This window comes from Trichoplusia ni, chromosome 9 (genome assembly GCF_003590095.1).
Source record: "Trichoplusia ni isolate ovarian cell line Hi5 chromosome 9, tn1, whole genome shotgun sequence".
In the NCBI taxonomy this organism is placed as follows: domain Eukaryota; kingdom Metazoa; phylum Arthropoda; class Insecta; order Lepidoptera; family Noctuidae; genus Trichoplusia; species Trichoplusia ni.
In genome coordinates this window covers 6480533-6494468 of record NC_039486.1, presented here as the reverse complement: position 1 = coordinate 6494468, position 13936 = coordinate 6480533, and the positions used below count along the sequence as shown (strand labels likewise).

At 34.5% G+C, this 13936-nt stretch overlaps 2 protein-coding genes across 3 annotated transcripts; one reads left to right on the top strand and one right to left on the bottom strand.

Annotated features, from left to right (window-relative positions):
* Positions 1–10: 10 nt before the first annotated feature.
* On the bottom strand, positions 11–2963 carry LOC113497650 (ATP synthase subunit delta, mitochondrial). Its single transcript, XM_026877310.1, has 6 exons — positions 2856–2963; positions 2173–2287; positions 1773–1863; positions 1280–1386; positions 457–561; positions 11–175 (listed from the first exon to the last, which is right to left on the bottom strand). The coding sequence occupies exons 2-6, from the start codon at positions 2284–2286 to the stop codon at positions 110–112; spliced, it is 483 nt and encodes a 160-aa protein (XP_026733111.1). The 5' UTR covers position 2287; positions 2856–2963; the 3' UTR covers positions 11–109.
* Positions 2964–3195: 232 nt separating this feature from the next.
* LOC113497643 (breast cancer type 1 susceptibility protein-like) lies at positions 3196–12806 on the top strand. Of its 2 annotated transcripts, none has more exons than XM_026877249.1 (9): positions 3196–3570; positions 3664–3857; positions 4150–6143; positions 6363–6505; positions 6667–7266; positions 7469–7565; positions 7900–8034; positions 9520–9646; positions 12128–12806. In XM_026877249.1, the coding sequence occupies exons 1-9, from the start codon at positions 3497–3499 to the stop codon at positions 12295–12297; spliced, it is 3534 nt and encodes a 1177-aa protein (XP_026733050.1). In that variant the 5' UTR covers positions 3196–3496; the 3' UTR covers positions 12298–12806. The 2 variants fall into 2 exon arrangements, with proteins under 2 accessions (XP_026733050.1, XP_026733048.1); XM_026877247.1 differs by having other exon boundaries at positions 4045–6143.
* Positions 12807–13936: the final 1130 nt, after the last annotated feature.

Here is a 13936-nt window from a genome sequence, read left to right as displayed (position 1 = left end):
TACATAAATGTTCTACTGGAGACGGGTTTTTATTTATACAGAAACGTAAATATTAAATAGTTCTTTAAACACTAACTGTTCAATGGCAGTGCTGAGACTTATATAACACTTAACCGGAGGCCGCCTTGAGGATCTCCTCGGCTACTTCGACGGCGATCGCTGCCTCTGCCTTAGCCTGGAAATCATTATGTGAAGGTTAAGCTTGTATCCTATAGGTCCTAGTTTTCTCTGCCATATCAAGGCAGGCTTTAAAGCTCACAACAGACAAAACATATCGCATGATCTTGGGGTCAGATCATAACCTCCAAATTTGTGAAATAGGAAATGTAGCTTACAATGTAGAGAGAATTCAGCAATGCAGGAAAGCTATTGCCAAAGAGTAATAAGAATTTTAATACCGATTTTCTATGTAACATTTCGGACAGAAGGCTCAAAAGTGTAATCGAAAACCCTCACCTTGTCGTTAGCAGCAGAGTTCAGTTCAGATTGAGCTTTGCTGAGAGACTCCTGCGCCGCGCCACGGTCGAGGTTTTCTAAGGGATGCGCTTCCTCAGCCAGAACCTGAACAAAAAACATTTTATAATGACATGGGCTTAATAGGTAACACTCAACACATATTAAGCTGCTGTAGCCAATGCAGAAGATCTTAGGCTTGGTTCACACAAGCAATAACCACAAAACGTAAGGGTAATGGAAATTGCAATTCAGTGGAGTGCAAAATAAGATGATCAAGAATAACATTTCAATCACAGCAAACTTGGTTTGCGGTCGAAAGCAACTTCTGGTGGTAGTGCGTAAATCACACCTCAATCACCATGTTTAATGCAGCAGCAAACTTGGCTATATTTTACAGAAACTTTATCCATTATGTTATTGTATGTGTATATCAAGATTTACGTAAAATAGTAAAGCATCCTCTGGATAAAAATGTTTGGCATTCCAAGAAGATTCTTATCCATATCATAACACATTTAATTACTGACTAGTGGGTCATCTTAGGACAGGAGTATCAAACAAGCCACTCGAATCTTAGCCTAACTCGTTTTTAGTAACCAACCTTTTAATCAACTTCAAGGCTGTTGGATTTAAGCTTTATTTGCAAGTTTTAGATAACAGAGTATTCAAAAATTATCATAAAAACAAACTTAACAATCAGACTAGACTCCATACAAACTCTAAGAGGTTAATGCAATATTTCAGACGGTCTTCAAGCATTCTTACTTTCACACATTTAATAAGCCCTGTCAAATAAACAAATGTTATGTGGGAGAAATCTTACCTGAACAGAAGAGTCATCATTGACTGTGACAGTTCCGGAAGACACAAAGATCTTGTTTGTTTTGCCGTCATTTTCAATCACAGTCACTACACCAGGTCGCAGAACAGCTGGAAAATGTAAATTTATGATAAGTCACCTTCATTTCAAAGTAATCGCAATATACTACTTAAACAACTTTGTGTGTTTAAGTTTTTCTGCCCCTTAGTACATTTTCTTTAGTCAGTATTATATTATAAACACTTTTACTGCTACTTACAAGAATACTGTCTGCTGGTCTAACAAACTATTACAATAATGTATTAAAATATGAAATAATATGACCATGAAATCTTAAAGCATTACAAATATAGTCTCTTTTCTACACATGGAAGTGCACATTTAAATAACCATGTAAAGTGTCTCAACCTCAGGTATAAATACTAGTGACCATACCATCATTAAAATATATATTCAACTTGGCTTAAATTAGACTATTATAAAAGTAGGAATTTACCGAGTGTAGGAACATGTTTAGGCAGGATACCGAAGGCACCACTCAATGATGGCACATCAACCTGCTTGACTACTTGTTTGTCGTAGAATACCTGAAAGTAAAGTACAGGATATTGTTGTAATAAGGTATAATTCATAAGGTGGACTCATGATTTCATTTGTTTAATAATGGTTCAATTTGTTCCAAACATCCCATGTTTGGTCCCAATCTAGTTGGGCTATACGGATGAAATTGCATGAGCACAGAATATTGATAAAAAATAGTTCAGTCATGTAAATAATTTCTTAATGCCTCCCTCTTAACTTTTATCATGCTTATGAAGGAACTCTCTCTATCTAAAAGAATATTTTCAAAACTTCATACATTTTACATAACATTGCAAAAAAAATTGAGTAATTACTTTGTTGCCTGCAGCAAAAGTGAGTGCCATTTCATCGCCCTTAGGAGCATCTGCAGCATAGGTACGAACTTGCAGCCTCCTGGCTACGTTCCTCAGGACACCACGGAATGCCATTCTGTAAAAGAAAATGATAATAATGATTACAAATATTTTTATATTTATAATATATATAATAATAAAAAAAACGACTTTTGAAACACTCACTGATCCACAGAAATTGAATGTCATTAGTTGATTCTCAAGTACTTGTAAGCCTTATTGACTAATAAGAATAATATGGTGACTATCTCACATTGATGTTTTAGTTAAAATATTGCTATAAACTGTAATTGGAGCAGTATGGACACTTATACATAACACACATAGTATTTTGCTGCAGAGTATTAGCCCTAGAACTTGATTGGACTTTAAAAATTCTAACCTACAATAATTGGAATTAATGATCTGGATATAAACATTAGGACAAGGTGTTTACTTTAACGTACCTATAAAACATATACCATCATTGTCCCTAAACATAAAATATTAGAAAATTATGTCTAAAAGTCATTTATATCATGAAAACAATCCTGGATTATGTAATAATTTTGATAGCGGTAGATATTCCTTATTTTAGCAACATATTATTTTCATTGAAGCACACTACATAAAGCCTTGATTAAAATTTAGTTAAGTATTCTTACTTTGATATTAAGCAGGGTAAATTGATGAAATTATAGGAGAAACTCCGTTTTCTCGGCACCCCACGACTAAACTTGACAGATAGTGTTTCAGTATTGCAATTGAAAAATATTCGAAAAATAATTCCAATATTTTATCATATGGATTTAATAACGCTCTTATTAATTAGTAACTAAATAAAATTGTTTACATTTCCGATGTTTTATCTTGCAGAATATTACATTCATAAAATAAACATTTGAGCTTTATTTTTTCGTTTTTTCATCTTACTGGTATAATATACTGTCCACAGAATGTGGTATGGACGTGCTACGTCACCTTGAGTATTTGACATTGCATTTGACATTGACAAAGGCGGGAAAAAAATAAAGAATATTGAATTGAATGTCAGTATCAAAGCTTTCTATTTACATTTCTATTTCTATCTTTGGAATAGGGATAAAATAAAGATAGTTTGTGATTATGTTACCTAATTTGTTGTGAATTTATTTAAAGTTAAGTGGCTATTACTCACTATCATTTGCGTACATATGTGCATAATTAACAGCGAGACGTAGATAGCTTGCAAATCAGGTTAAATAATAAACATTATGTTTAAAATCTACACGGACCCTAACTTTTAATTTTCTGCAAGACAAGAAAAATGAATGTCAAAGAATTTGATTTGGTAAAAACGTTAACATCACAACAAATCGACCAAGTAACTTGTTTGGAATGGTATGTCAATTTGTGAGATTTTTTACTGATATTTGCTGTAAGTTGTTTATTGAAATCCATCAAAGTTAACATGATAAAAATGTTTATTTACAGTTGCAAATATTATGTGGCACCAGCAACTGCCGCTTGTGGCCACACATTATGTCTTACTTGTTGGCGAGGACGTCGAACATGTCCAACATGTTCACACCAATTCGACCGCAAATCATTGAAGCTTAATGTGCCACTTCAATCTCTTAAAGATCATGTCCAAGTACTCGGAGAGGCATTTGAAAAACTCACCAAAAGTAAGTCAAGCTTAGCATCAAGATTGATTCTATTATTTTGTTTCAGAATTTATGAATAATTTAGGTTATTTACCCACATAAATGTTCCATTACTGACATCTAGTAATTTTATAACACATTCCTAATTCTTATTGGCTTATTAAATTTAATGAACTCATGAAATAATGTTTTCAAAATTTAATTTCAGCAAATATATTTAGCCTTCAAAACACACCTGATGAAATGGAAATAGAACAAGATCCTGTTAAAAATGTTAAAGATTGGTTAACTAGTTCTCAAAATCATTTTTCAGCACCTATCCAGAGTTCTGAAACATTTTCACAGGATCTACAACAACCATCCAATCCTATGGAGGTGTCAGCCAGTAATATTATTATTCACACTGAATCTAAGAAAGTTGATGCCCCTCCTAAAGTTATTTATGTCCCACCACCTCAAGATGATTGGGACAAAATAGAGCCTATTGCTGACACAGAAGAATTTCCTAAAAAAAGAAGCAATATTGCAGGTCCTATGGATATAGAACCATTTTATTTAGAAGACACTGAATATACAACAAATAATCCACGCCGAAGTTCTCGAAAAAGAGAGAAAAATGATGATTCCACTACAAAAGACCTTTCTTCTAATGTCCATAGTTCTAGAGATTCCAGTGGTGACAATGATAAAAAGTCACAAAAGACTAAACAAACTTGGAATAGTGTAAAAAGGATGAGAAAGGAATTTAGTAAGTTGAATAAAAAAAATCGCAACAAACTCAATGTGTCTATTGAGATGGTTAAGAAGACACAGAACTTGAAGCCAATTACAAGCACCCCAGTTGCTTCTCAACCTGTAATTAGTATAGATGATAACACTCCACAAATTAAAAGCACTGAAGACAAAGCCATGGATAATAAATCAGAACCTGCAGAGCAAGAACTAATTAACATCAATACCAATGTACTTCCTGCACAAAAGGAGACTGTTTCTGAAAACTCTGTAGATGTAGCAAAGGAGTCTCAGACTATTTTACCTTCAAATGACATTATTTTTGAAACAGGTAAAAGTAAAGTAAATACTCAAAGGATTGAACACCATGACAATAAAAATCAAGAAGATAATGATCAACCAAAGCAAACAAAAATGGCTTTTATCAAAAAAAGTGCACTAAACCCTACCAAAATAAACAATACCAATATTATAAATCACAATTATGTGAAAGAACCAACAACTTCTGAAAATAATGATGATATAGAAATTTCTATTAAAGTAGGCAACACAATCACTAATATAGTTATAAAGAAGAAGCACAATGATGTCCAGGTTAAAGTGAACACAGACCAGGAAGTACAAACATCTTTAGGGCCTCATAATTTGAATCAAAATAATGAAATTTCGGTAAAAGATCCAACTACACATAATGTAGACATAAATATCGGAAGTATAGGCAAAAAATATAAGGAACCAGTAGTTAGTGTACTTACATATCAAAATCTGCAACCAACAGATTCTAACGTAGAAAAATCAACATCAGGCAAGAAAAATACTGCATCAGCGGACACAGCAACAGCCCAATTCGAAATAACAGAAAGTGTTGAAAAAGAACTGTCTAATATAATGGAGTGTGACGAAATTCAAAACAAAATAGAAAAACCTATTAACTTACCCAGTGCCATACAACAAAACATTGAAGAACAAAATGTTAATACAAAGATTCAAGAGCAGGTTGAAAATGTTGAAGATTTGAATGATCTAGATATATTTAATAGTGGATCAGTCAAGGAAGGCAATGTTCATGTGTTAAGTGCACACGCACCTTCCGAAATATTAATTTCCACTGCTCAAAGTAGAGGAAGAACTCAAAAAACTGTTGAAAAACGTAACAGGGATGATAATGATGACATTTTACCTAAAAATAAGAAAGCGAAAATGACCCAAAACAAGTCTAATCTTAAAGAAAAAGAAACACAACTAGACAGTGACTCTATAACTTATGATGCTTTAATGGGTCAAGTGTTTGCAAATATAGATGCTGATATTGAAGACATCAGACAAACCCAAGAGCAGGAAACAGTTGTTGTCTTAAAAGAGGATACAAGAGAAAAACAAGATCAGAACACAAGTAGAAATACTAAAAAACTGTCGCAAATTAAAAAGACACAAACATTGAAAACCGCCCAAGATAACACTAACACTCAAGTAACACAGAAAGTAAATGAATATTATAATGAGAAGCACAGTGAAAATGTTTTTTCGATTTTGGAAAAGGAAGATGAAGTCTCACAAATTGCTAAAACAGATAAAGTAAGTATATTTTATATTTTAATTTCTTCACTTTTTTTAAAAAATGACGGCGTGACGGGCCGACAGCAAGTACATGCATAAAGCAATTGCCGATGATAAGTTCATTTCTTATAGCCAAATCTGACAATTGACAAATGCATGATTCTGTTATAGCTATACAATTCTCATCACTCTAAACCTCTCAACAATTGCTTGATTCGAAATAATGCCATGTTACAGGTAGCACCGCAACCCGAAGAATTCTTGACACCAGTTATATGTCGACTGGATTCGTCCCAGGAAAGTGTGGGCAACAAACAAAACAAAAAGTCGCAGGATTATGATGATTCAGATCGAAGTGTTGTTGAAGAAACTCCACAAAAGTATGTATTCGAGATCATAATATTTCGTAATTAAACACGCTTTGCCCAGTTAATTTCCAGCTATGGTCTCCAGACTCACAAAGTTTCTGGAAATCGTATTTTATACGGGATTACTACTTTTTAGACACCTGCTAATGAACCTGTTTCTTATTTATTTCCAGAAATTTATCATTCCCTAAACTCAAACGAGCAAGTACATCAAATCTATCGCAAATAAATTTAAGCGATAGCAAAAAGGCTTCTTTACGAAGATCAACATCAAATGCGAAAAGCGTTATTAATTTAACAGATACGGTTACAGATACCAATAAAACTAGTGGAGAAGTAACGGTCATTGATACTGAAGTTCGGAAAGTAGCTTTGGAAACTCCCCTTACTATAACGAAGTTTGCTGATCAAATAAAACACAAATCTACGCCGATGGCGAGAAAGTCCCTTAATTTTAATAATGAAAATGATGATGACCCAGAACAGACTTTATGTCCTACCTCAGAAATAGCGAAAACAACGCAAGAGAGGGAGTTTATGAGTAAAGCATTTGAGAGAACGCCTTCTACGCCAGCCGCGAGACCTTTAAAAGCTAGGAACGTAGGGTTAAATTCGAACAGAATGTTTTGCTTGGCTGGCTCCTGCTTAACATCCACTGAACTAGCACAAGTAAAGAGTCTTTGTTATGAACAGAAATGGACGTATGTCGAGAAATATACGAAAAATATTACGCATTTAATTGTAGGTGTTGATGAAGAGAAAAAGTCGCAAAGGTAAGATTTGAACTTTTCTCTTAAATAAGTAACAAGTATTACAATCCTAATGGTTCGGTTTATTTAAATGTTGCCTGATGGCAATTGCATTACAATAATACTACAGCATGAATAGTACCAATGTACCATGGTAATGTATCTATGTTAATGAACACATCTCCTAGCTAAACTTAGCATAATTAACGAGTTTGTTTCCTTTCAGATCCGTTAAGTACATGTGTGCATTAGCAGCTTCTAAATGGATTGTCGCTTTTGATTGGGTGAAGATATGTTTACAGAAAAAGGAAGTCGTCAATGAGGTATGAGAAAAAATATTATATGTAATAATATTATTTATATATAAGGGGAGCCAGGATTGACGGAGCGCGGCGCAACAGATTAAACAATTGTGCACCTTATGTCGCTATTTTAAAGTCGGTTTTTGAGAATCATAAAGAAATACGTTGCGTTTTGCTCGTCCAAATAGGCACTGGCCTTAAAACTCAGTGTATCTATACATATTTCAATTTCTAGTCGTCAACTCAGTTTCTTAATTAACTTTTATGTTCAAGCAGTAAAGTTGATGCTAGTAAACAACGTGCACCAGTGAGTACCTACATTAAATAAATAAATAAAAAATCGTTTTCCTTTTAGGAATTCTTCGAAGCCTTAGACAGTACAGGTGAACCAGGACCGAGACGCTCTCGCATCGCGAAGAAGAAGCTTTTCGAAGGCATCTCATTTTACTGCATGCCTCCGTTTAGTGTACTTGATCTTGAAACACTCAAGGTGAGATATATTACAGACTTTTATATTTTTACACCGACCAAAAAGTTTGTGACTAGTAATTGTGAGGGTATGTAAATGTTACAAAAAGTATTAGACACGTTTTTATTGAAACTTTTTTATCAAACAATCTGCACCTTGAACCTTGATACAGCAAGAGAAACATTAGGAGCAACTACAACATTAAGAGAAACTACAAAGAAATATATTTCATTAAGAACCTACTAAACAGGATACTTACTTTACTGCTTCCCAAGTTCACCCGTTCATGAACACGATGAAAGGATAAGCCGGCACCTCTCTCTTCGTATTAAAGAGATGACCAAAGCCCAAATCAAGCAATAAAAGTATCATAAAAGTTTATTTCTATCCTGGTATGGAAGACAATAAACACAATGTACCTATTAACACGTCTACGATATAGTGAAAACTTATTCTTTACTACGGATATACCGGTCGCATCCATCACGGCATTAATCGTGTGAAATCAACTTTGAACTTCGCATGTTACATGTGATATAAACACTCTACAGTGCTTTGTTCTCATGCTATAATTAAGTAATCATGCCCATTAGTCAGCCTCCTACAATGTAAATGATTGTCATTTTTCCTGGGAGATACAAAGTTATTTACAGTCCAAAGTTCCATATCAATTGGCCGAAAAATTCCATAAAATACCTAAGTTGAAGTACCTCTCGTAAAACAAACAGAACTATTTTAATCAGTCGTCATTTTGTCATATATTTATTTATTACACCACTTAGTGTTGATCACGCATGCATCATGCATTGGTGTGATCTTTGACCTCCACCAAATAAATGTTAGGTTAAACATATAACCCTCTAATTAGTACCTACCTTGATTGTGCTTATTATTACCTCTATATGTGTTAAAGCTACACTGCTTGAGATAATTATAATTGGTTTCTTGATAGAAACAAAATCTTTATACTTAGGTATGCACTATGCTCTTTTCTGCATGGGAAGTCGTCAAATAACTCCACTCTTTTCGGTTTGAGCGAATAGAAGTGTCAAACTTTTCTGGACTAAAAGCACACATGTTCCTTTCTATTTCTTTGCCGGCTGTGTACCGGGGCCGAGGAAAATCTCGCTGGCCCGGGAGGCATCGGCCTAACACATAAGCTTTAATAAATTTGTCTGAAATTGCGCTTTTAGCTGAGTACCTTTAACGAAGATTTAACATTCTTACATTTTTAAATGCACAGTATGCAAAAATAGATAATCTAATAAACAAAAACAGTTTATATGCACCTTATTACAATCATTCCCTATAAGGTGGGCTTTCTAAACAAATAACGGCACTTTTGGCAAGGTTATTGAATCTAATCAAAACAACCACATGATGCATTATATTTTTCTGGTGTTTTGAATTTCTGACTGTGTTCACGAACTTTTTGTGTCACCTATGTTTAAATTATTGAAGATCTTACACTTATTCAAGATCTTAAAAAAAAATCGTTTGTTTTAGAACATGTTAGTAGCTGCTGGCGGGCGAGTGGTCAATGAGGCGAGGGCTGTCAAAATAACGCCAGACAATGCCCACCCTGCTCTGTTACTGGCTGAACCCGAACACACGCAGGAAGATCGCTTTATATGTAAGTATGGAGCTTTTGTGTGTTGAGTTCCGAATTATGGCTATAGGGTCCTACATCTAAGCGTTAGTTATTCACGAATCCTTCATACTAAGAGCTAAAAAAATGGAATTTACGTTTTTTTTTGTTTTTCCTTGCGTTGCGGTTCCGAAAAGCATGTAAAACTTAGTACCTGCGCTCGATCTATCCGTTCTTGCCGGATTACCGTCTCATCGGGCACATGCACACGTTAGATGCATGCAACCCAGTTAGCTGGTCTCTAGGACAGACATAGTATTTGAATAAAACGTATATACTACCCCTATAGCCAAGTTACATTCCTTACATTATTAGTATCAATAGAAAACGCTCAATGGGAATGCCAGTTTGTTTCCACTCATCACGTGCCTAAAACCTTCCATCTTCATACATTTAAGCGTTTTCTATTTATGTTAACAATGCTTCACGTCACTTGGCTAGAGAGTATTAATTCGGTTTTTGAATTGAGACCAATCAGAGCATGGAAAATTTATTTTAAATTATTGTTTACGTATGTGATTAGTAAGGGGCAGTTGCTGTACTTGCTGTACCATAATGACCTTAACACACATGACGTTATCAAGATCTATGTTCTAGAATTCACAATGATTCACCAATTATCTCTCATGTTACTCAGGATTTAGAAATCTGTCTGGGTTGAGAGTCCACTGTTACAACTACTGGTTATTACTGCTATTAAAGTTGTCATGCGTAAGAGTCGTGTTGTGGGCGACGCACGATGATAGAGTAGAATAAAAGCTAGGGTTGACGGTTCGAGTACACGCCGCTTTACTTCACAGAAGTAGAGGGCTTGAGGATAGAGGAAGGGCTGAGAGTATTAGTAAAGATTAAATATTATTAGTATTTTTAGTTTTAAATGTTTTTTTGTTAAATTGTCTCTGCATACATTTTCGTATGTTACCGCATTTTTTACTTCCTAATTTTATTCCCACCAATACCTATATCATTTTTTATCTTTTATTTATTTATTGTCTTTTATAATCGCATTGCATGTGTCAGTCCCATCGTACCCTAAATGCACATCAATCATATCCGGTAAATGAACATTTGTCTCCTTTCTTACATTTTTTTTTAAATTACTTCAGCACTAAGAAATTTAATCTTTGAGTCGCGGGAGGTTTCACAAACATTCAAATCACATGCACAAAGACACCCAAACTCAGGACATGCATTTTTGGATAACAACTGTCCGTGCAGTCGTTAACTTAGAGACTCTTCGCTCCATTACTATTTCGTTGCGTCAATTTTTTATTTAATGAGCCTACTTCAAGCATTTTTAATATCAAGACCCTAAACAAACATTAAATAATCTATCATTTAACAAACACAAAAACAGAACAACCATTAGTAGATTAGCCAATTTTCACCACACGGGTATCGAACCTGCACACATCACGCAGCGGTAGTCAACCTTGTGGTCTATACAACACCCGTGCAATCATCAATCAGACTTATTATGAAGAAATAAATGTTTAATAACATGCTCTAAGATAGGATAAGACTTGTTTACATGTTGACTCATTTTACTCTATTATGATAGGCAATGGACGAACAAAATGACGTAACAATGGTGTCATCTTTCAAACTCACGTTTATCCTTCAACTCACGTGTCTGTAGACAAGTATTGACAACTACTTTTTTCGCATAGTTACAAAGTTCTTAAACTATGTGCATTTGACCTTCGTTTGAATTATTTAAAAGTTTTTTTAGTCCCGCTGTTTGCCGCTAATATGCATGAACAAGATAAGAAGTAAGGTTTTTGGTTGACTGCATTTAATGACTGAGATCTTATATATCAAAATTAAGTCTAAAAAACTGCTTTGAATAGTATACCTATAAGAAATGATATCAGCTGGTTCAGTACTACATCAGTTCCTAAAACTTTCTTTCTTTCCAGCCATTTTATTTTATGGAAATCCCAAATCTTGTCCCTTATTTTTTTTTTGTGCAGTTTGTCATTAGCTGCAGCCAGTGACTTATTGAGTGCAAATACTTTACTACAAGTAACCATGCATAACTACAAAGTTGAATATTATTAATAGTTATGAACAGGTGGCCATTGCTTTGAGTTCCATCATACGATCCTCTTGTACGCTTATAAACCAATCCTACAGTTTGAGCTATATTAGTAACACATAAATAAAATTATACAGGTGCTGCCAAATGCGACACGTGGATAAGTTGTAATACACAATGTTAGTTACCACGTGGTAATAGTGTTTTAAACTACTTTGACGGCGCAGTAGCTGTTTGTCCTCTAGCTGATCTCTAAGTCATTCATTCTAGCCTATTGTCATGGCACTGAGCATTTAAATTTATTTTGTCGTCATCAAGTATTGTGAAGTACAGTTTCAGTAGGGTTTCGATTGTTTTACCTGCTTGAATAGTATCGGAATACCACAAGAAAGTGGGTATTAATATACATTTTGTTGTATTTGTTTCAGACCTCGCTATGGAACAGAGTATAGTGCCAGTTAACTACGAATGGGTCTTAAACTGTCTAGGAAATTACACTTTAGGATCCATACATGAACTTCTACTATGTCCTTCGTCGCTATTACCAGCAGCCACTGCCAGATGGCCTGAGGTTTTACTCAGCCAAGATTATGATTAAAAGAATACACTTCTACTACCTCAACCGAACGAACTACCTGACAGGGTAATACAGGGCTTGATGTGCCTTATTACGAACTCACAGTTACTGATTAGTGTCTATGATTATGCAATTATGCTACTTGCGTTCTAGTATAGTGCAAGGACAGGTGAGAAACTAAAATGCCATTGGGATTTGATTCGTTCGTATATCTGTTTCTGAGTATTCACATGAATAGACTAAGTCCTTTTACGTTTCAAGTGAAACGAAATTTTTTAGTTAAAAGTCAGGCACTATACTAGTATGGCACAACGAAAATATTGAATATCGTATGTTGAAATTATATAAAAATGTTGCGTTAATGATGTTTAAAATCTATTTTTCAATTATTTTATTGTATGTAATTTTAGTGTGACCCAGTAATATCTAGTAATAATAATTGAAAATTACACTGACATTGTTAAATGAGTTTTTACGATTCAATTACTCTTGTAATAAGGTATTAAATATAATGTTTATACGTCAGAATATGCAATGTGTTTTTCTTTGCCTTGTCACAAACATGTTTTCTCAACTGCACAGTAGAATTATAGCCAAAAAAACAGGAAGAGTTCTACCTTTTTGGCATGTATTCAATGTCCCAACATTAGACTGATGGGAGGTTTAGTGAGTAGTTTTGGTAGACAACAAATTCCAATCTTAACAAAGAAAAAAAGAGGGTAGTTACAAATCTCGAACCACTATTAACCAATTATCATCATGTTAGTACAATGATACGAGTCTGCCAGATTATCCGACTGCATGAAGGAGGAGCGCAAATAAAACGCCCAACACTCATCCCTACTTATCTGAACATCCTCGAATGCCTGGGCCCCGATTCTGCTATTTACAACGGCCGATGAATGAATGGCAGTTGGATTAAATTTGAAATTATTCCTATTCTATTAATCATTTTGCCAATACAATAATTGGAAGTTAATTGTATTGACCTTGAGTGTACCGTCCCGTACTGAATTTCCAATTATTGTGTAGTAAAATTCTGAAGAGAATACGAAAATTGTTATTTTAAGCCAAATTTCATTCATTCATCGGCCATTGTAAATAGCAGAATTGGGGCCCAGGTGTATTGAAACATGACAAATAACTAAACTTCAACGATGGTCAAGACTAGGTCTTACATAGCCTTGCAAAAATCAAGCATTCTTGTGATGTCGTAATAATAGGGTATTTAACTAAATCTGTATAGTTCGTCGGACAGATTTCCAAAACACATTGAATACGTTTTTTTCATTTTGTCGCTTCAGTAAAAACTAAGGAAGTTAAAAACACTGGTATTGCGGGCTAAAACATCACTTGCTAGTAATAAGCGTAATATTTTTTGGAAATCTATGCTGAGGACTAAAGAGTTTTTTTGACAAATACCCTATTGGTTTTAAAGTAAACTTTAGTTATTGAAATAGTCAAGTTCAAGGTTTCTTCAATAAGGATTAGCAAATATTTCATATCCGGCGTCACGTGCGTAGACGTAACGAATGCCAACTACAACTAACTATTAAAATCTTAACGACCCTTTCGGACCATGAGAAAAAAATCTTGCGGCATTCTTGCAAAAAAATTACGGCAATCATTCTAACGGCATTGCGCGCGTAAACGTTACAGT

Coding starts and splice junctions, on each gene's coding strand:
- LOC113497650 (XM_026877310.1), bottom strand. CDS start 2,286: ATGGCATTCCGTGGTGTCCTGAGGAACGTAGCCAGGAGGCTGCAAGTT. Junction 1,864..2,172: donor CTTTTGCTGCAGGCAACAAA/GTAATTACTCAA, acceptor CTTTACTTTCAG/GTATTCTACGACAAACAAGT. Junction 562..1,279: donor ATGATGACTCTTCTGTTCAG/GTAAGATTTCTC, acceptor TTTTTTGTTCAG/GTTCTGGCTGAGGAAGCGCA.
- LOC113497643 (XM_026877247.1), top strand. CDS start 3,497: ATGAATGTCAAAGAATTTGATTTGGTAAAAACGTTAACATCACAACAA. Junction 3,571..3,663: donor CAAGTAACTTGTTTGGAATG/GTATGTCAATTT, acceptor GTTTATTTACAG/TTGCAAATATTATGTGGCAC. Junction 7,267..7,468: donor GAAGAGAAAAAGTCGCAAAG/GTAAGATTTGAA, acceptor GTTTCCTTTCAG/ATCCGTTAAGTACATGTGTG.